This window comes from Brienomyrus brachyistius, unplaced genomic scaffold, assembly GCF_023856365.1.
Source record: "Brienomyrus brachyistius isolate T26 unplaced genomic scaffold, BBRACH_0.4 scaffold68, whole genome shotgun sequence".
Classification (NCBI taxonomy): domain Eukaryota; kingdom Metazoa; phylum Chordata; class Actinopteri; order Osteoglossiformes; family Mormyridae; genus Brienomyrus; species Brienomyrus brachyistius.
In genome coordinates this window covers 439,160-461,461 of record NW_026042343.1, presented here as the reverse complement: position 1 = coordinate 461,461, position 22,302 = coordinate 439,160, and the positions used below count along the sequence as shown (strand labels likewise).

The 22,302-nt window shown below is 49.6% G+C and overlaps 1 protein-coding gene across 2 annotated transcripts in view; it reads right to left on the bottom strand.

The window, feature by feature from the left end:
* Positions 1–22,302, bottom strand: part of LOC125725528 (MICOS complex subunit mic25a-like) — a 53,207-nt gene that overhangs the window by 18,468 nt on the left and 12,437 nt on the right. The window contains exons 5-7 of one of the 2 annotated variants that reach the window (XM_049002499.1): positions 15,421–15,441; positions 14,831–14,914; positions 8,486–8,556 (exon numbers count right to left, since the gene is read on the bottom strand). In XM_049002499.1, coding sequence (XP_048858456.1) covers positions 8,486–8,556; positions 14,831–14,914; positions 15,421–15,441 — 176 coding nt within the window. The remainder of the gene's footprint in view (positions 1–8,485; positions 8,557–14,830; positions 14,915–15,420; positions 15,442–22,302) is intronic. The other variant, XM_049002501.1, reaches the window with a different exon arrangement.

The window sequence follows — 22,302 nt, the reverse complement described above, 5'->3', positions numbered from 1 at the left end:
AAAGAAATGAATAAATGCATAATTCTGAGGAGAAGACAAAGGCAGTTGGGTTTGTTTAGTTCCCTTTAAGCTGGCCGACGCGCCGCCTTCGCATCTGTTCAGCAGATCCAGGAAGCGGAGCGAGGCTCGGTTCGTCAGTTACAAGACAGGAAAAGCGATGGGGAAATTAATGAAATAATATTAAATCACATCTACACACTAAGCACAGATCCAGGTGGGCTGCCGATCCGCGGCCGGGCAGGTAACAGTGTAAAAACTGAGGTTACGCAGCCACGCAATTCTTCTCGCATCCGAATTAAGGCGCCAAATGATTTCGATTTAGAAACCAGCCAGACTGACGGTTTATCAAACCGCGCCGGAGCGAAAACCGTTTTCGTCAAGCGTAAACGAAATATAAATGTCGCACAATCACCGTATTTAACAGACAACGGAACGGTGAGATGTTATATGGTGCCGATGAGCTTGTAACACCGATAGTTTCAGCCAGCACCCTGGCCTGCCGTGCAAAGCTTTTTTATTCCTCCTTTAAATTCACAAAAAGGTTTTTCCCCATTTATAACCCTGACACTTTCCAGGGCACCAGTTGGTCTATTCTCACTTATGTTGTAAACATCTCTCCCAGCATGACCCAGACCCTGCATCTACTACTTAAGTCTCCAAATGCATAATATTAGAACATACACATTTTAGGAATAAAAAGATATTTTATCTAATTTCACTGTCCCTCACTTGTGTAAATCAGTATGAAAGGGAATTAGGATTAACAAACTATTCAATGTGCTAATTGTTCAAAAACTGCATAATTTGCATCATTAAACAATTTAACATAATTATTAAGTGGAACCACGTTATTGTATTAAACAAAACAAAGAAACACTGCTTTCTTCTTAGGCTCTTATTACACCAATGCACCAAATCAAAACTCTTAAGGAAGGTTGAGGCTGGTTCGACCGGCTGCCCAGCAAAGCCCAATTACTCAACAGAACCCTGCACTGACGGGAGTCCGGACGGGCCCGACGGCCCGCTACTCCGCTGGACATGCTGACATGCGCTACGAAGGGCCTTGCGAGAGGAACCCAGAAACCGCTCAGCTGTGATGTATTACATTGGGGGGGGGGGGGGGGAGAGAGAGAGAGAAAAGTTAAGCCTACAGGAAAACTCCGGATAACTTATTGCACGGTTCAGCGCGTCAGCTAATGCTCCCCACAAGAGTTATTACGGCAGGCCTGGCCGGCACCTGCCGCCCGCGCAGAGAGGAGTGGCGGGCGCCGTTACCGCGGCAAGGCAAGCCCTGCCGTCTGCTCTGCCAGTGATGGATGTGGGCCTCACATGTCCCGGACAGTCGGTGTCTCGTATAATGAATGCTTTTGTTTGGGGAGTGAAAAAACAAAACGGTAGGCTCCCTAATTGGCTCCTGTTGTCAGCTGCGGTTTGCAGTGACGGAAGGGGGGGGGGGGGGGGGGTCCACCACCAGGGGTCGAACTTGAGTGCGGGCACCGAGGTTGACGTTGGTGGGGGAGGGGCACACTTGTGCCACTCACACTGTCAAATCCTCTCATACTGTGCTCTGACTACCCCCCCCCCCCCCCCCAAAAAATCAGACCAGAGGGTCCCGAAGGTCGGGCCTCATCTTTATTTCCGATGTCGACAAGCGCTTCCGAAACACTGCGGAAATCTTCCGAAACAACGCGGACACCGGGAGGGCACTGTCGCAATTCACTGAGCAGACTTGTCAGCAGCACCGCCGAATGGGCAGAGGTGCATTTGCCACCTCTGAGAGATGAGAGGAAGGAGAGGAGACTGCAAGAGAGAGAGAGGGAGGGAGGATAATGCACCAGGTCCACAACCCAGGACTGTGGATTGGACCAGAATAGTCATCATGTCCACGTTACCTAGCAGGTCTGAGCTTATACCCAGTGTAGCAGAGCCTTTACTCTCCCGCCTTACCCTACCCTGTACCCTATTACATTATTCCTTGAGAACTGTTTAAAGACAAACTTAAACACACGCCCTCCCATCCTGACAGGAAGCCTCGCAGCACACTAAGTGCTAGAATGAATTTCATGGCTGGCATTGTCTGTTCTGCCCATGGCGCGGGAGACAGTTTCGATGTACCTGCCATGTGCCTTCGGCAAGATCCTCGCCCGTCCGGTGCAGCATTCCCGGACGCTGGGTGTCGGCTCCTAACACCACAGTTTAACATGAGGCGCAACAGATCCAGCCACAGTAGTGGGAGGTTGTCCTTCCTTGTCGGGCCAAGCTGGGGCAGCCATGTGCAGGGACCAATCTCACCTCCCGGAGGCTGGGGGCGGGAGAGGAGGGGCTGGTGATGGGTCTGTCAGCACATCCGCTAACTGCAGAGCGCCGAACCCGGAACGGGATGGAATAACAGCTGACTTCATTCCCCCCGCGGTTCTCCAGCGACGTCGTGATGAGAGACGCTCTTCCACGCATCTCGCTGCGGCATGCGACGCCGCCTCACGCGTGCTGGGAGCTGCGGATTAGTCACGGGACCAATGAGGCTTCGGAAAGCACAGCGGGTGGCGTTCTGTCAGTCAGCGGCTGATTTGATCCATTTCCTGCTGGTCCCTTCATTGGTTTCCATCAGGCGGAACCGGTGACAGATGGCCGACGGTAATCCCGCCGAAAGTGGCTGTTCGAAGTTTCATTTTTTATCTCCCCATCACTAAAACAAATTCAAGCACGTAAATATGCTTAGAGTCACTTGTAAGGGTAAGCGGCAGTAGCAGGACATAGCCTGACACACCGCCGTTACGCGACGACGCTCAGATTAACAGGAGGGTCTTCACGGTCACGCTTTATGTTGGTTAAGGGGAGAACTGGGCAAACGGGTATATTTTTCACCCCTAACCTGAGAATTTCTGAACCTTCTGAAGTCTGCCTGATGGGAAAAGATCTGCCCTCTGTGACGCTACATAAGGAATGTTTCACGTTAACAAGCTGTTTGCGGCTTAACAGGCCTGGGACGACTAAGCTTCAGAGGAGCAAAAGAACAAATTAACTGGGATTAGTAAGGGTCAACAGATTAACATTAACTACAATGAGATATTTTGTGCGACGGGACTTCCAAGCCAGGGGGATTTAAAGAGGGCTGAAAGCATCAGCCAGTGAGAAATGGCGAGGTCACAGAGAAACCCCGAGGTCACAGAGAAACCCCGGTTAGCCTGAGGCCACAGCAAAGGTCAACTTCTGATTACTTCCTGTGGAGCGGAGGAGGCCCGGTCTGGAGAATCCTTGGATGTAATTCACTGAGCCAAGAACCAATCACGGCTGGATTCTGAATAGGCAGGTGGTGCGTGCGGCCCAATCGGGGGCCGAAGCACTTGCTCTCAGCAAAGGTCTCTCTTCCCTCACTTTCAAGTGAAATTCACTCAGGAGGATAAGTGAATGGAGTGGAGATAAAAATGAAAGTCTCATCAGCCTTGAGTACGAGTGACTTAACCGCCATTTTTCTGAGGAGCGCAGAAGCAGCACTTCTGCATCTCCCAAAGAGTCGAAGAGCTGCTCCATGAGCCCCCCCCGTCTGAGCCCTTTTCAGACCTGCACACGCAGGAGTGCACCAGCACGGACGGCCATGGCACTCTGAAGAGGCTCCCTGCGGCATGACAGCCTCTGACCGGAGACGTCCTGCCCATCACTGATCTTGAAGGACCTCCTCAGCGTGAGCCTGACTGCCCCTCCTAGTCTTCATGGTCTCCGTGGCACCTTCAAATGGGGTTAAGCTCTACACCACTTAACCAGCGTATGGAAGCGATTAAGAACAAAAATTTAATTTACAAACAATTTTCAGAGAACTACCCAAGGCATTTAACAGCCTAATTCATTTTTATACTTAGATAATGCTGGGCGATTTTAGATTATCTGGTATAAGGTTCTAATTAAGAGACGGAGAATGTATTTTGCCCCCATGGGTATTCCTATCCTTTGCTAATATAAACACTATAAGAGATGGAAGAGATTAACAAGAGTTAACAATATTGGAATAGAAATATTTTAAACCTCCTTTCATTATCACTCTCAAAAAAAAAAAAATGCTATTAGCTTAGGCTTCTATGCTAATTATGCTTTACAGGGTCACGGTGAACCTGGAGCCTATCCCAGAATTGAGTGGGTACAAGCAATGGGACACCCAGGATAGGATGCCAGTCTGCTGCAAGGCGCATACACTCACAATCACACTCCGTGGCCAATTGAAAGATATTAATTCAAGTAAATCGGGACACAAAGCAGAATCCCACACAAAGAAGGCGAGAACCCCCTACGGGAATTGACCCCTCAAGCGCGGCCATACTTGCCTTTTGCGCTGCTCTTAACCTTACACATCATCCGAATGCTGCATCCATTTTCAGTAACAGCTCACCCAGTATCGTGTCACGGCCCGGCCGTAATGTTAAAAATATGCACAATATTCCTCTTGGTCGTGATGGCAGTTGGACATAAGCACCGGGCCCCCTCCTTCTTAACGGGGGCGTCACTCTGTCCACTGTGGCTGGAGGGGATGCTGAGTCACCCTTCAAGGAGGCAGGGGTGTCCAGTCTGAAAGGCCACAGCCCTGACCCAAGGGGGTGGCACAGGGAGCCCGAAATGAAATCCGAGCCAACGCCGGCCCAAGTAGGGCCTTCTGGCATCCCACGTTAAAGTTCCTGCCAATGTGTTTGGTGCCAACAAAAAAAAAGTGTTGGAACAACATTATTTCAACTCAGTAGTCTGCTAATATAAATTATCCAAGCGAAACCTTACAAGCACTTATCTGCAGCAGTTAGTAATGAAAAAGGGTCAATGCTGGAGAATGTTACTGACCGTTTTTAAACACCTTTATCACCTTGATACGTGCACGTACACATGCGATTAAGATGCTGCTCATATTCAGCTCTCTGCCGTTTCAATTCCTCAGTACAGGGCAATAGTCCCGCTTTCTGTTTAGACAGGAGCTGGTAGCGCAGTTTATGGCCTTGATCTTATGGTGTTAAATGGACTAGAGTGTCTGGCTGTTGGGGAATTACCTGAGTGTTTAAGCCCTTGGTCCCGCTGACATAAATGCAATAAGGACCTCTGCCCATTCTGGTCTTATCCAGCATTTTAACTCTGGGCTAGTGGGCAGGGCCACCCTGGGCAATGTATTAAAGCTCCTGTCTACGAGCAACACAGAAGGCACATGTGCAAAACCTGTCCTACTCAGCTAGTGTTTCCCATTCCATACCATCATTTGTGAAATCTACCATCAATAATTTTAATTTTTTTTTTTAATCGATGTTCTACATTTTTTATTGCAAATAAGGATTTTTTTTTGTGCAGTTTTCCATTAGACTTATCTTTGGATCTCTGAATGGCCTGATTAAAAGAACCAGATTACTATCAGACATGGACACATAATTAGCGCACTGATCTAATATCCGTTTCCCCCGAGAGAGAGAGGCAATCCGCCTCCCTCAGATCTGTCCTTGCGGGGATATAATAACAAGGGGTCTTGCCTGAATGCTCAGTCCTAAATGTTAGTGCCCACAACACCTTGCTGTGGACAGGCAGAGAATCAGGGAAACTCAGCAGGGACCAGCGTGAAAATATGTTCTGGCGTTCGGCAATTTTTCATAACAAATCTCGACCGATATCTCATCCACTGTTTTCATTCAATGAAAACTGAAACAAAAAAAATGCTATACTGCAGAAAAGCCCCCTTTGTGTGCTCACTGTGTCAGAAGGGTGGAAAGTTCCTTAGCGAGGAAAACGGTTTGAGGTTCGAAAGCAATTTCAGCCCATTCCTGTCCGCGGAACGAATGTACAAGCGAGCGAAGAGCGACGCACTTGCGAGCGCAAAGAGAGGTGAAGAGGGCCAGCGGGGAGCTCGGCGAGCCGGGCCCCGGGTTCCGGCTCCCCGTCGCCGCGGTGACAGTGCGGAACACTCGGAGCTGTCACCTAGCTGACGGGGAGGGAGGCGGCGCAGCTCGCGGCGCCACGGAGAGGTGGCAAGGGAGCTGCAGGAGGCCTCGGCTTCTACCGCGTCAATAAACCGAGTGCTTACTCGGTGAGGAGCAGCCGCTGCGGAACGAAGCGCACTGTAATGCGACAGAAATGCAACGGTGCGGAGGGGGCATTTCATATACCTGAAAAATAAATCAAGCAAAACCAGGTAGAAAATTTCTCTTTCACTGAAGCAGTAAATGTGAAGCGACGGGAAGCAAAGCTGCGAGGCGGCGCTGGGTTCGCGGGATCCCTCCTGTCGCTAAGCGCAGAGCCTCGGGCCTATGGGAGACAGCTAGCTGACGCGGATGGGACCCTCTGGTGCCTCCGGGGTTAAAAAGGGTCAGCTGGGCGGCTCTGGGGATGACAGGAGATTCCGCAGCGCGGGCGAAGGAAGTCGCGCCCAGGTTAGCGTACACGCTCGCTGGCGAGTTCAGTCCCGCGACCTGACAATAAACCAATGTTTCTCAAGCTAGTCCTTGGGGATCCACGTTTCTGCCAGGTCCCAGCAGACCTGCTGTTTGTTGTTCTCGATTGTTAGTTAAGGCCACCAGCAGATGAGAGGCATTGTAGTTCTGTATGTGAACCAGAGACAAGATGAAAACTAAGGGAAATCACCAGACAACCCACCCCCCCACATGGTTCTAAAGAACCCCCAAACAAACAAACACAATACAAACATAATTATTAGTATTTCTCTCTTACGCTGTGAACACAGTCCTTAAAAAGCAGGCTGAGCACAAGGAGGTCACTCTTATTAACTACATATTGGCAGATACACTGCCATCGGAGGGGTGCATCTATTTGCCATGACACGCTCCCTCAGTCTGGAACCAAGATGAAGGTTCACCTAGCGGATGCCTGGAGCCAAGAATGAATCCAGCAAAACAGAACCAGGTGAAGAGGCCAGATCATTGAAATTGATAAGAGATTTTAGACTAGCCTCAAACTTACAGAGGTACAATACCTCGATTTTATTTACGCTGCTTATCTGGCAGAATATTAAAACGGAGGGGGCGCGTCGGGGGCGGAAGGATGCCATCCCCCCCTATCGCCTTACAACAATCGATTATTCAGCTGCTAAAACGGCTCGTGTAAAGCCCATTAAGAAGCCGTGCGCAGATCCATTACCTTTCTCATGTTACAAGTGAAAACTGCAAAGTCAACAATGGACAATTTTGCTAGCTGCACCTAGAGGACAGGATCGGCTAAAATAAATCTATTCTTATACATCAATTAATTAAACGCTCGCCATTTCAACGACTATTACATTACAGGATGGGGCTCAGGGAATTTTGTATTTTTTTTAGGGTACTTGCTACCTCGTCAGAGATAACTACATTTCACGGAGGAGGGGGGAAAAAAAAATATATAAATGGTGGTGGAGATTGCTATCCGTGCAAGTTATTACCCTATAAATGAATGCACCATTGAGTCAAATTTAATTTACCGGGATAGAAAGTTCGGGGAGATCGCGGGCGAGGGGGAGCCAGGGTGTGGGGGAAATTACACGCCATGGGGTGAGCATACGCAGAGCCTGTCCTGCCACTGCCTAAAACAATCTGCATTAATTACACGGCTCCAGCAAGGCCGGGCACCACAGGGCCCGAATGCCAGCGCCTGTCACACGGCCGCATCCTGATAAATCCCCATGGGAGGAAAACAATACAGGAAAACAAAAATAACCCATTCGGCTGGTCCAGGCCCCCTCCGGGGGGCATCCTGTGCATCTCCTGCGACCGGTGACAGGAACACACTGATGTGAGACGCCGGGGTCAGAAGGGCGCACCGTGCGCGGCCAGGGGCACCAGCGACGGGGAAAACTCCCACGCCATGCACTGCGAGGCCAGGGGAGTCTCCCCATGAAGAGAAAAAAAAGCCCACACATTTTCTTCAGGGATCTGAGTCCTTTGGGGTGAGAGACTGACGCTTCAGCTCTCATAGGCATTAACCTACTTCCTGCTACATTCTTATTCAAACAGATATTTTATACTTAAAACTCTGAAAGACTAAACAAATCATCCGTCTTCCATAAGCTTATCCAGTACAGTGTGGCGTGAGCATGGAGCCCCTCCCAGCAAGCAGGGGACACTCTGGGAGGCATGCCAGTCCATTGCAGGGCCGCGCACACACACACACACACACACACACACACAGAAAATTGAAAGACACTGTACTGCCAGAGTAAAACAATGCTATTTCTCCACCCTAAGTAAAGTATAAACCTGGACATTTTACTTGCGTATTTCAGGTTAAGCACCATCCTCTCGGGGGTAACGGCCGGGCACCTTTATGTCCTTATATAACAGTGGACCGTTTGCACGAAATAAATGTGAACAAGCCTGTGTCTTTGGACAGGGCAAATATAATGCTGCAAGAATCGCAAGTATTACTCACTGCAACTTGGTACATTTAATTCATAAAAAAAAAAATATATATATATGCAGATTCTTATAAATCCCGCACAAGACATCGTCAGCATGTCCAGAAGCGTTTCGCTGCTCACCTTATGTGGGACTCGGCCTTGCTGGCGGCCTCCTGGTACTGCTCAGACGTCATCTGGTAGTACTCTAGGTTCTGAAGAAAGAACAACAGACAGACAGGCAGACAACACGGTGAAGGTAGGATAACTGAAGCCCAGAGAGATTTAAATCAGAGATTTAATGTACACAAGTGCAACGGTTGACGTGCTAATGGAGGCCTCAGCGTTAGCTTCAGCTTCACTCCAGAAGCACGCTTACGTTTGTTTCAGTGCTGCATCGCAGCAATGGACAAGACAGAAGTAAGAAACAGACAGCACAAGAAGTCAAACTATTTCTCTCAAGTCGAATGAAGTAGATGATCTTGAATCAGACCTCCATTTGTCACATGACAGACGGTGTCATATTAAGGACACCTGGCTTCTGATGCACCCTAGGTGCCTTTAACAGCGATAATCCCTTCGGATCATGCAGATCCTCTCTCAAGCAGGGATATAAAAATATGCAGGAAAAAAGTGGTTTGTGAGCTAATCAGTCCTGCATGTGTGTCTAATTACTGCCCACTTAGAAAAGCCACAAAAAAAAGTTCCGGGAGGTTCCTTGTGAAGTGTGCATCAATTTTTGACCCGAGAACTAAATGTCAATCCGGTTACAAATTAATTTTAAATGACAACAGCTAGGTGGAGGTACCGGTGATGCTTGACAGACAACAACCCCTGGAGCTCTTCAGGAAAATTACACTTGAGGAGAAATGATTGGCTCCGCTCTCAAAGCGACCCTCACGGCCCAGATTAAGTAATTTATGGAGCCACGCGATAATTCTAGCCAGCGTGGCGGCCAGGCCGGCGTTTAATGGAAAAGGAGAGCGTGCTCGAGTTTAACGGGTGGCGGTGACAGGTGTTTAACAACAGCTGTAAGCGGGGGCCTCTCACACGCGTCTCCAGACGCTAAATGCCACGCCGGCTCCGAGGGGGAGCGCTGAAGGGAATGAGCTCTGGGACGGGAGGTCGCAGCTGCCCCCACTGCTCGCCTGGCGTGTCAGGAAAAACACACGGCCTCGCACGTCACGGGGGGACAGAACGGGAGTGCGCAGTCTAGGCTGCTGTGTGTGGGGTCTTACAGAGAGGGCGTGTCTCCTCTCCAACTCCACCCTCTAAAACCTTCTCAGACCTTCTCAGCTTGATGTCAGGACATGTGCTGCAAAAAAAACGCAACATGCAACTGGAGCAGCTACAGGCCTGGAGACGGCGGCTTCTTCGGTACAATCGGTCAGCGCGTGACACTTGTGCTGTCTGGGGGAGCCACGCCCAGCTTGCGAGTGCGAGCGTCACCTGGAGCAACAGATTTACTTCTGAGCGCTTCTGTTCTCTATATGACCGTCTTCAATGGAACAAGGGCAAGACTCACAGCCGCGGGGATTTCACGATTTATTCAAGGCACCGCTGGAATTCAAACCCAGGATGTCCTGTTCACTAGACAGGCACAGGTAACGTTTTTCTGTGCGTCAGGTCCAAAACCGTCCCAGTTGCCGATTTTGAGAAGCATGCAGGACAGGGCAGGACCCACCAAAGATATGGATGGGGCTTGGAGACTCCCCCCTCTCTGAGAGCGAGGGCTATTCACAAAAATGACTTACAAAAAAAAAAATGAAAAGCTCCAAAACCTTGCTCCCAATTCTCTTGGAGCCCCTGCAAGCTCACGACTGCGACATCCCAGTCCCAAGCTGACATGACCGCCAGCCGCCCACCGCGGAGGTCCCGCTAATTATTTTTTTATTAATTTATGCTCTCCCGCCGAAAGAGGGTAATTGAAGCGGACGAGGGCCGACTGATGGGACAGAGCGAGGAAGCCTCCAGAATAACATCCATTTCCACCGTCGCGGTTTTCCCAGTTCATGCAGTTTGGCCCGCTTCCAGGAGCGGCTCCGGGGCCAAGCCGAGGGACTCGTTTTCCATTTGCATTCACGGTGATCCTTAATCTATTACGGGGACAAATTAAATCGTCCTCCCTCACCCTTTTCTTTAAAAAAAGTGGGGAAATATGTGAAAGCACGGCTTATAGAGAGCTGCTCTATTCTGAGCGGTCTCTTAAGGGATAATTAAAATAATTGCTTTTTAAATGTTAATGGTTTTTAATGACCCAGTACAGGGCTCATAACTTGAGCCTGCCTCCTGACTTTGCCGAGACGCGACTCCCTACCGGAGGGCTAGAAGCGGCAGGCCATGGGGTACTGGGGGGCCTGAAGTCGAGGGGCCTGAAGTCGGGCAAGGCGTCTGATTCAGTGCCAGAAAAATTAATGAATTCTAGACAAAAACTGATAAACAAACAAAGCAAAAGAAAAAAAAAACTACTCAAAGAATAGTGACAAAAACTTGCATTTAATCAAAATGAGTTGCAGCTTTAACTTTTTAAATTAAGAAAACGTTGCTGTGGACGTCTTCTTGCGGCTGCCGTTTAATTGCTTGGTTTTATCAGAGTTACCGTTCAGCAGGACGACGCGGCGACGCCTGTCTGAAGGCTCACAAAACCAGAAGCGTGTTTTTTATCTCCTATCTGTCATACGGAGCCTCCTTTGCTGCTCGGGGGTGTCGGACCAGCTGAAGCCGGATGCCGGGAAGCCGGATCGCGTCTCGCAGCCCTTTGAAGGTCCCATGACGATGAAGATGACCGAAATGTCATCGCACCCCTCACAGGGCCTGGGGTGAGGTTTCAGCTCAGGCTGGAGATGGTGGGGGGGCGCGGGGGGAGTCAGAGCGACTCAGCGGAAGATATGAAAGGCGACCCAACCTCCTTCTTGTGTCCCTGAGCCAACCACCCCACTAAGGTGGTGGTGGGGGGGGTGGGAGTGCAATCAGACAGCCTGCTAAGTCCTGTACACTTCTGCTGCTTGCCAAGGGTCCCTGCGCTGGCCTGTACCAGGCCATGTGCCAGCCTACCAGCACCAAGCCACAGAGACGGAGCCTGCCCAGCTCACGAGTGGGGGGGGGTGCAGGGGGGGGCGTGCCCATCAGCTCCGGTCTGTGGCTGGCCCCACTCCCGAAGCCCCCCTACTCCTCTGGCCACATGGTACGGCCCGGCGCATCTGCCTGCAGTGCCGAAAGACGGCCAGTTGCTATGGCACCCTCCTCCCGCACGATGTCCGCGCAAGACCAGCGAACACAGGCCAACTCCCTCCCTCCAGCGGCCCTCTCAGACAAACGGAAACGGACAGGCGGTGTGCCGGCCGCCCCTCCGAACCGCACGATGTCCGCGTAAGACCAGCGAACACAGGCCAACTCCCTCCCTCCAGCGGCCCTCTCAGACAAACGGAAACGGACAGGCGGTGTGCCGGCCGCCCCTCCGAACTGCAGCCGTCCCGCTGAGGTAAACGCATAACTGAGGCTCCTCTGCGGCGGTGCCTTTATCCCCAGCGTCACACCACAGCTAATGCGCCACGGTGCAGCGGTAACAAGCCCGCGTTCATTTTTCATGCCTGAAAGTCATCTAGTACAGAAAGAGACAAGATACAAGATACTAATAAATTAAATGTAAGCCACAGTTATTACCCCGGCACGATAACAAGAAAACAGACATATGCGGCTTCTCTGTATTTAGCCGTCAATTTACTTCCTGTCTGTGCATTTACCCAGTTATTTATCGTTTTTATTATCAATTTATCGTTCATTAAGGAAAAAAGGCACTTACTGCAGTCTAGAAAGACAGGCGTTAATGACAGCGGGGACCGTGCACTATTTAAGATGCGTTTCATCAAATTAAATCGTGACATCTATAAAAGCCCTGATTCTAATTAGCTGCTGTATATCTTGCATTAGCTATGCAAACATCTTTTTCCCCGTTATGTTCTTCTAAACAGTCTATTTATGTTTGATGTATTATAACTTAAAACTAGAATATATTTTTGCCAAGTTGGAACGGAAAGTTTCAGAATCTGATCTCTGCAAAGTCACAGCACTGATATTGAATTAAATGCGCAGATCTTTATGCATAACCCTGTTAAGATCACAGACTCCGTGGTTATGACCTGCATTAAAAAAATAAAATTGTTTTAGATTGTGAGATGCTCTCAGGCAAAGAACTTCCAGTTTGTGATGAGACTGAATGATCCATCGACCTGGAAACTAACCAGCGGCATTATGGCTCTGATCTCAGTGGGGGGCTTCACTCCTAAACCAGCGATCCGATAGCCGTGATGCTCACCGCGCTGGTACTGCCCTCAGTGACCCTACCAGCGAGTTCACAGCTCGGTGGCTGCTGTAAATCACACTAATGGCGTCCTGCTCCTTTGGAGATCTTCCCTGGATCGCTTTCGGACGTCGTGCCACTAATTCTCTCTTTCGCCCATTCCCTCAACTAAATTAAACCTTAAAAGACAGAAGCCAGCATGTAAATGTAGCTTGGAAATGTTAAATCTACTCCACCGGGGAACTGATGTCGTCCTCAAAGCTCAAAAATTAACCCAAGATGCGAGTCCACAAGTCCTTCTCAGGGCACCTGCCTGACTGTCCACTTTGATACTAGAGAATACAGATACACAGAAGCACGCTTATAGGTCAGCCTGCTTTAGGGTAACCACCTAATCCACGTCACAGGGGATACAATGTACAAACTACTTTAAACTTGAAAGGCTCCTATGCTTGGCTATATGGTTCAGTTCGTCTTGTGCTTTTACTGGTTTATTTCTTTTGTTTGAAACATTAATATTAATGACACATGTATGATTATAGGAGACGGACCAATCAGCACACAGCAAGAACTCAGTGCTTAAGTGAAACCCAGGTCTTTGGTAGTTTACAAACCCTGTCCTGGCCCATAGTGTCGTCCCCCCTCCACATGGATTATCTGCTCACCCTAACTCGGTTACTTATGTATGATAAACAAGTAAGGGGTGGTAAGATCTAACGGAGAGGAAAATAAGCAGATATCCAAGTTTTGATGTTTTATTGGAATTATTTGTTGGAATAATCACTCATGGCTCAGTGATTCTCAGGAAAATCAAATACTATGCATCTCTGAAACGGGAGGCCAACCAGCGTCTCCAGTTTGCCACATTCACCTTCAGTCAGCTGGATGGAAACAGGGCCTCCTGGTACGGAGAGGGGATCCTGCTTGATTACTCTCCATACGCCGGGTCCATTTTCCACGACATGTGAAACGTTCACTTACACATTAACCGCCTCCAGCAGGGCCGCCGATAAGCAGCATGCTGGCGATTTTCAGACATTTTGTAATGTCTGAAATGCTGCTACATCGTCTCCACTCGAGCTGCCAGCGGAGATCCTCCCCAGATACCGTTCATGCAACCCTACCGAAAGTCAGCAAATTAAGAAGAAACTGCAGCAGTTCAGGGTCTAGTCAGACTGACAGAGTGTTTCACGCGTCTGTGACACTGAGGGGCAGGTTCCTCACACCATCTGGATAGAAACACTGAAATAAACCATCGCAGAGTCACTGCCACACCTACAGACGGCAACAGACACAAACACCTGCCCACAGATTCAGACACACACACTCACAGACACGCAGTCTTTTCACTGCCAGACCTCACTTGCGGTTGCGAAATCATACTGGTGACACCACAGAAAGCTTCTCACTTTTTATAAATCAGTGCAAATGATATGCAGTCAGGTTACTGGAGTAATCATGCAGTGCACCCTTAGAACAAGTTAAATTAGTAACTATACTGGGTGGTGAACGGTGACATCAACAGGGGCCTTAGCGACTGCTGCCTGTGTGTCCACATGAAACAGTGTGACAGTTATATGAAAGTACGGCATCTCGCTGAGGATGACTGGGTGTACGAGGCTAACTGTGTAAAGGGGGGGGGGGGGGGCAGTTGGCTTTTTACCACGCTCCCCCCCCAGCGCTACAGGAAGTGCCTACTGACGCTAATGCGATTTTGGGGACCGTGAAGGGCTCAGCCGGTCGGCAAAAGGTGAAACCAGGGGGGAGGGACAAACCCTCTCCACATTTCGAGAGTGACCCATCCCATCTCATGCGGGGGGGGGGGGGGGGGGGGGCAAAGTCTACAGATATGTACCGTCGTATCCAGGAGCCGAGTGTCGCTTGTCAACTCCCAGGTCAAACTGTCCCCATGCCCACGCAAAGACCTCATTTTCATTTACCTGCCTTTGCTGTTGTTTTCATCCTAAAGTAACATTCAAATTTCTACCCATTCATATCGGCCAAGTACTTTGCTTAAGGGTACAACAGTACAACCCCTTGTAGAAGATCATCTTAAGTATGCGATCCCGCATCCTTAACCACTGCGCCACCTGCTGACCAATATACTCTCTCATTGCATGTGGTTGGCCTGCGTCATGCCGGCCCTGTGATGCATGGGGAGGGTCGGCGTCCCCTGAGGACCTCTGCACCTTCCTCTCCAGCGCTGTCAGCTGCTCCTTGTAAAAGGCCGTCAGCTCCTTCAGCTCCGCCTCCTTATGCGCCAGCTCTTTAGCCTGCCAGGAGAAGAGGGGGAACAGTGGAACGTCAGCAAGGGGCCAAGCAGACGCCCGGACGCCGGCTGCTCATGGGTCATGTGGCTTTGGTGGGTGGATGGATGGATGGATGGATGCTGTAAATTCCTGTAAAACATAATATCTATCTGAACACATGTTCACATACACGTGAGCGGCTGAGAAGAAGCACACCCCATACCCTGCGAGATGTAACGGAGCTGCAGAGAGGGCTGACGGGGGAGGTGGGCTTTAAAGGCGGGGGGGGCAAATTATACACAATGCAATCATCATCTACTCCAGCCACTGTCTGCATGCAGGAAGAATAACTTCAATCAGCACGCAGATGATATGCAATTTTCTAGATGAATACCTTTAGAGCGTGTCGATGGTGACGCCGCCTGTATGCATGCGTGCGCCCCCCCCCTCCTTTTGTTAATGCACAACGAAAACATGACATTTGAATAAAGAACAGAAAGTAAGATTAACAGCAAGCGGGCTCTGCTCACCCAAGCGTCCAGTTCTGCGGGCTGGAGGAGAAGCAGAAGAGAAGGGGGGGGCAGGGGGGGGGGGACAAGGCAGCATTAAAAAGTGATTCATGGAATCTGGCTCCCGATGCAGCCTGTGATTTGCTGATGATAAAATAACAGGGTTAAGTAAGAGTGGACCGCCATTCCTCATCATTAAACAGACACCGGACTCCTGTTCCTCTTTTTGTTTATAAATTGCAAGCCATAATTCAATCTCACGAGGACCCGTTCACCAAGCAGAACGCCCCCACCACAGCCACCGCCGTCTTCATTATGCCCCACTCAGATGTCGGATAAAATCAGTCGGACGATTCGCAAATGAGCTCCACGCGAGGGAAGCAAGGGGAGTGGGGGATCTTATTTTGGTTTTCAAAGCTGGTTGAGTTCAATGGCGAACAGGGAACATCTGACCCCGGAACAATCTAAGGCGTCAGAGAGACCCTGGAACCACTTTAAATAGCAGGGATCTGACCAAACAGAAATAAGAGCGACCCAAAGCGTGGTCACTGTGTGAGGTCTGACCCAAGAGTGATGGCAAGCAGGACCACGTGCTGGGGGCGGCTGGATGGAACGGGAACCTTATATCAGAAGAGAAGAGGAATGGTGATGAGGAACGAAAAATTTAAAGATGCAGGAGAACAACAGAGACAGCGAGTCAGGGGAGGGGTTACCGCCGGGAGAGGGCGGCCAGGATCTGGGTGCAAGTTCCGGGGAAAAGCAGAACCTAATCTTAAAGGATCCATAATGAGCAGAGGTGAAGTGACGGAATGCACTGATCAGCTGACTTTGGTCCAGCCCTTCGAGGCCGCAGCCCCTCCCTGACGCTAGATAAGCGCACTGATTGGCGCAAAGTAAAACAAAAAAAACTGGCCCAAAATGCTTCAGATTCAAGTCATTCGTCCAGAAACATCACATTTAAATCTTTTTTTTTTTTCCTTCGAAGGATATTCTTTAGTCTCTTTGCCAACTGATGCCATTATCCCGTTCAAAAACGGCAGTGAAATTGACCAAAAGTACTGGTCAATTTCACCCTCAGTTTTCACACAGAAGCCATACCAGTCTCAGCTTTTCAGGAGATTCCGTATAACCAATGGAGAAACTGCCATGGAAGTGAAGGGAAGGTCCCCATTCATAAGGTCAGAGGGGACCCCAATAGTCATAATTTCAGAATCCACTGATTACCAGGTTTTGTCTGAGAAACCATAATGACTCAAAAATGTTTTGTGCTTGTGTCTTTATTTGATATCACAATAAAGCATTCTGAATTATTAAATCTAACCTGGGCCAATTTTCAGTCTCTACCTGCTGATACGTGCTCACACACCACATTTGTGCATGACAAGCCGTGACTTCACACCAGCTGCAGTGTCAGATCACGTGACCCACACGTCTCCGAGTCAGCCGAAGTAAATGCTGATTTCCGGCCTCCGAGCGCCGAGGCAGCAAAATCGCTCAGTCACCTGAAACCGAGAGGCTCGTCTATCCCGCATCGGTGACACCGTCTCTGCTAATTAGCTCCCGCTCCTCGATTCCTCGCCGGTTTGCGGCTCGGTTGAAGGCACAGCTGTGAACGGGACGGAGGAGACCGAAAGCGGCTGCGAAGGTATCCGCTCACCCCTTGAATCTCGCCTGCCAGACTGTGTCAATTCCACGTTCGGTAAATTGTGGCCAATAACAGCTGCGGTGCTGAAAAACTGCAACGGTGTGAGAAAAGCAACTAGCACACAGATTAACAAGACACCGGAGACCACGCCCCCCCCCTCCCCCCAGCAACTAAAATATGTGAAGCCGCAAATTCCTCCAGAAAATATCAGTCTACGCACCACATACTATATGGACGAATGCAAATATTTACATACGTTATGCAAATGTTTTCAAAAACACTTCCTAATGGGGGCGCTGTGGTAGCCTCACAGCTCCAGGGCTACGCGGTTGGATCCCCCACCCAGGCCTGGTGTCTGTATAATGTCTGACGGTGTGATCTGTGACAGACCGGCGTCCCACCCAGGGTTGTCCCCTGCTTCAGACCCATCGCGACCGGATAAGCAGTGTGCAAGACGGATTTCATCGTGGCATCGAAAAAAAGCATCTTCGCCAAAGTCAGGGTGCAGGCGGTTTAGGTGACGCCGGATTTAATGTGGCAATTTGGACCTCAGGTTTCAGACACTGACTTCCTTCTAAATCTGTCTTTACCCAGAAGCCTCTGAGTCACAAACGGGAATGAGCTCCCATGTGATGAAGCGGGCACGGTTGGTAAAATAAGCAGGTGGGGGGGCTGCACGGGCGCGGAGTGCGCCGTTTGGGGGGCGGGCGGCGTGACGCCGTTACACCCAGCGCCATCTGTTTAACTGGCCCGTTCCCGCCTAGCTGGAGACTTCTGCCATTTACACTCGGCGGCCGATCTACGCTCCGTTAACCGCGTCCTCCTTCCCGCGGCCGTGGGGGGTGGGGGGTGGGGGGGCATCGCAGCGATTCCAAAACCAGTGCCCGGGCGCCATAAAATTAGAGCCATTTCCAAACACAAAGGGGGGGCCCCAAATAAAATGGCCGTTAGCTGCGAGTGCTGGGATCCATGCGCGGTGACGCGCTGCTGCCGGGGGAGCAGCGCGCTCAGCCCGGACTCTCATGTACGCCTCATTAAGCGCGTCCATTACCCCAGCCCTAGGCCCGCCTCCCCCAGACGTTCCGCGTTCCGTGGAAAACGTTCCAGCTTTTTCCACACCAATCCCACCATCTCTGTGTCAGAAACCATTTGGCGCGCGTGTGCCTGTGCCGCGTTTTCCCCATCCCGCACCTCCGCTCGAACCCAAGTTCCACTCGCCCCTCATGGTCTCTCCCGCACAATGGCGCCCCCTAATGTCAATGCAAATAATTGCAGGGCAGAGAGGCACTTCCTTTGATTACAAGTATGCCTTGTCCTCTCTGATAAATCGGACCCCCTCGGCAGCGCAGAGAGGCCAAAAAATGGATCAACAGACAGCAAGGGTCGAGACTTGTGTACAACACACACCCACGCACCCACACAAATCCAGGGATCGCGCAGGTTAAACCACAAAGTAAAGCCCCCCGCCTTAGCAAGCCTGCGTCCGGTGATCCTTAGCGCTTTATATACTTAGAGTGCCGGGCAGAGACCAGGGAAAATGCTGGAAAATTAAACCCCAATCAAAGTGAGAGAGCAGAGAGGCGGCAGCTTAGCGAGGAGCTAAACGGATAACATGCAACCTTTGCGCGTCGAGCTACGGGGAGAGCTCTTCCCCGGAAATCAATTATGTAAACTAAATATTATGCAAATCAGACATAAAAACCGAGGGTGTCTGCTTATGTGCAGCTTTGAGACAAAGTTTGAGGTGGGAGGGATGATGTACAGAAATCCATTAAAGGCTTGTGCTTGAAATGAATGGATCTACTCATTAATCGGCCCAGTTCAGTTCCCAGAAAACGGCCTCTCTGTCAACTCCGGAAGCTTGCGTGAAGGTACACTTGGTCCTACAGCGGCTCCCTGATCACCAGCAGGGCGAGGCTAGAGTTAGTACAGCGCCCCCTCCTGTGCGGAGGACCACCAACCACTTGCGTGGCCAACCGTAGGCTCATATTCGACCAATACAGTTACTTTAACTGAGATTGATCTCGGGGGGGGGGACGTTGTGCCTCAGTTGGTTAGGATACTGTGCTCATAATCAGAAGGTTGCTGGTTCAAATCCCAAGATCGGCTTTACCTTTGGGCCTCTGAGCAAGGCCCTTAACCCTAAATGCTCATGGAGCTGTCCGACCCCATGTCACTTTGGGTAAAAATGGTGCCTGAAGAAGTAAAACATAGAAAAAGAAAAAAAAAGCTAGATGGTACATCAGGCTGTAGAACTTGTACAGTAAATAGAGAAACACGCATATCACTGGTGTCACCGGCCATGTGCCAGGAGGACAGTCGGTTTGGCGTCGCTCAACACTTGCATGCTGTCAATCATAAGCCAATGAGGGATTTAGCCTGTAATCCAGGCTGCCGCTGGGGGGCCATATTTGTCTTTGGTGACATACCAAGGAGAAATGAGGAAGAGGGTGGGATTAATGGTTCATCCATTAATACAGATGGCCTTGCATACCCCCGCCTGGGATCCAGGTCCCCTGTGACCCTGAGCAGGAAGAAGCAGGCGGAGGCTGGATGGATGGATGGATGGATGGAGAAAAACACAGTGAATCTGAGCGGCCTCATTCCCTCTCATCATCCTTTGCCTGATCACAGGTTAACCAGTCTGGCTTTTTGGCTGATATGGGAGGGATGGGATCGCAAAGCCTTTGATGGCTGGGAATGCTGCGCACCACCGGTGGCCGTCGGTTCAACTCATCGGAAACTTCAAGGTTTCCTCTTGGGTTAAGACAGGCAGCGATTACAGTAAACATCATAAAGAGCACAGAGTAAATGCCACCCGCAGCGGCTTCTGGAATCTTCTACCTATAACAATTACCTGGAAGCCACTGCTCAGCGCTGAACCTTCCCACCCAGAGTCAGACTGGGCCTTTTGTTTATTTGAGGCGTTTGTTCATAGCCCCGGGCACCCTGACAAATCCACAGTCGACTGGTTGCCAAGAAGGAAAAATGTGAACCCTATTTCCCCCCCAGACAAAATTCGGTAATAAGAATTCACACCGACAATAAATATTACAGGTTAAATCATCTTCACCTTTAAAGAACAAGCTGCAAAACACACATATTTGCGGAAGAAAAGAAGTTAGCCAACAAACTTTAAAAAGTTTCAATTTTCTCAGATTTTTCACAGTGGCACAATAAGAACAACAATATACTGTTCATAGAAATAAGAAAAGCTTTTAAAAATGAAAACGGAGGATGTGGGGAAACTGGCAATTTGTAATGAGAATTCGTCAAACATTGACCTTAAATACTTATGGGCCAAATAATTAAGGGAAAATTAATGAGCAAATGCTATGAAGTGAACGGCTTTGGACCCACCGAGTCGTACTTGATGGCTAAAGTAAAAAAAAACACACTGGCGGTTCGTTAGAGGTAAAATTTATACCATTTCCTCACTAAACGTCCTAATGCTGTGTTTGAGTTATTAATTCGGTGGTACTCATTTAAGCGTGGCTGACCTTTAGCTGACCTTTAGCGGGGCCGGCATCTAAAGACTCTTTGCTTAGAAGCCACATGAGTGTCTCTCCGGTCAGCGGTCGACCTGCCAGCCATTAGCGAAGCTTTACGCCTCCCTGAGCTTCAGGGCGTCAACGCAGTCAACTGGCTTTATGCTGCAGCAATCTATGCCCGGCCGTTATGTCCGTGACCAACTCAACAGAAATGGCTGAAAACGACACACAGCAAAATGTCCAATCTGACCCCCCAAGTGAGAATGCAGAGCAAATTATAAACAATTTCGGCATAATATATTTTACAGCATTTATTCATTTTTAAGGTTCTGCATTTAAAAATCCTTCAGTAAAATGCGACACCCCCTGATCACAGGAAGCAATCAGAAGACAGACTGACGAATGGTATATTGATTACTTCCACACAATTGCAATATACACCCAGTGGTTTGTTAATGCAGACAGTCTGATTCTCTTCTTTGATTGGCTACAGTTACACGCATACACCCTGCGCACAGGGTCAAGACGTCCGCTTACTGTTCCGCTAAGCATCAGGACAACAAAACTGCTGTTATTTCCATGCACTTAAGTGTGTATAGTTTACAGAGAATTGCGATGCATGGGAATCCAATCAGCAGCCGTTCTGTGGCGGAAAACACCCAGCTAATGAGGTAGGTCAGGGGGGAATGGCCGGACTCGTTAAAACTAACAGGAAGTATACCAGTGCAAAAAGAACAGACCAGTACAGCAGTAGTGTACAGAAAGCCGCCTCTGAATGCACAACTTGTTTACCCTTGAAGCGGTTTTGCAGGCATAAGTCACTAGCTAGGTATACGCAATAAAAAGGTCCCAGAGTGTATGTTACCAGAAAACTGTTTGTTTCCTATATAAATAGACTTCTCCTATAAGGAGCTCCGGTAGACCGGAGGCCTGTATTTCACTCGAGGCAAAACAGCCCAACACACTTAAAAGCACGAGTAGTTACTTTGTGTACTTGGCTATGAGATCAAAAGAACCACTGGGGCAGTTATGGCTTCAGAAGGACCACTGTATTCATTACCTCCAAGAGCACAGGTATCTTGCGCATTTATGATCTCACAGAGGCACTTCAGTGAGCTCACAAGTAAAGCGGTGTATTAGTGACCTCACAGGGAGCACATGTTTATTAATGAACCCGGCGACCAATCAGTAAACTCAGAGCCATCATGAATATTTATGACCTCATGGGTATTAAGGGAAAAGGGATTAAACACAGCGACAGTTCTACAAGCTCACAGGCATCGCATGTAGATGTGACCTCTCAGGAGCAGTCGCGATAAGATCACTGGAACAGTTACAACCTCAAAACGATACGTCTTACGAGCATAACTAAGCACGTCACGAACATCGCCATGTGCTCACAGGTTTTGTATGTACTTATGATCTCACAGGTAGGTAGTAATAGGCTTAGAATGATCTCTGAGGTCATTAGGAACTCCCAGGGACCAGCTGGATATGAGCTCAGAAGGATCAGCCAACATAATTGAGCGCCGGTCGCTGCAGGGCATGAATGAGGGAGGTGCAGCATCCCATGGGGGGGGGGGGGGGGGGGAGCACAGCTGGCAGGAAACTAGTGCTGATTCACAGCAGACCGGCACCTCAGCCTCAAAACTCAGATTCGCCGGTACATCACAGATAGTACATTTCGCCATTCTAGCACGCCACACTTCGCTCAGTCCACTTGGTAACTGTGCCACAGCAAGGATGCAACAATGCACGGGCTGGTGA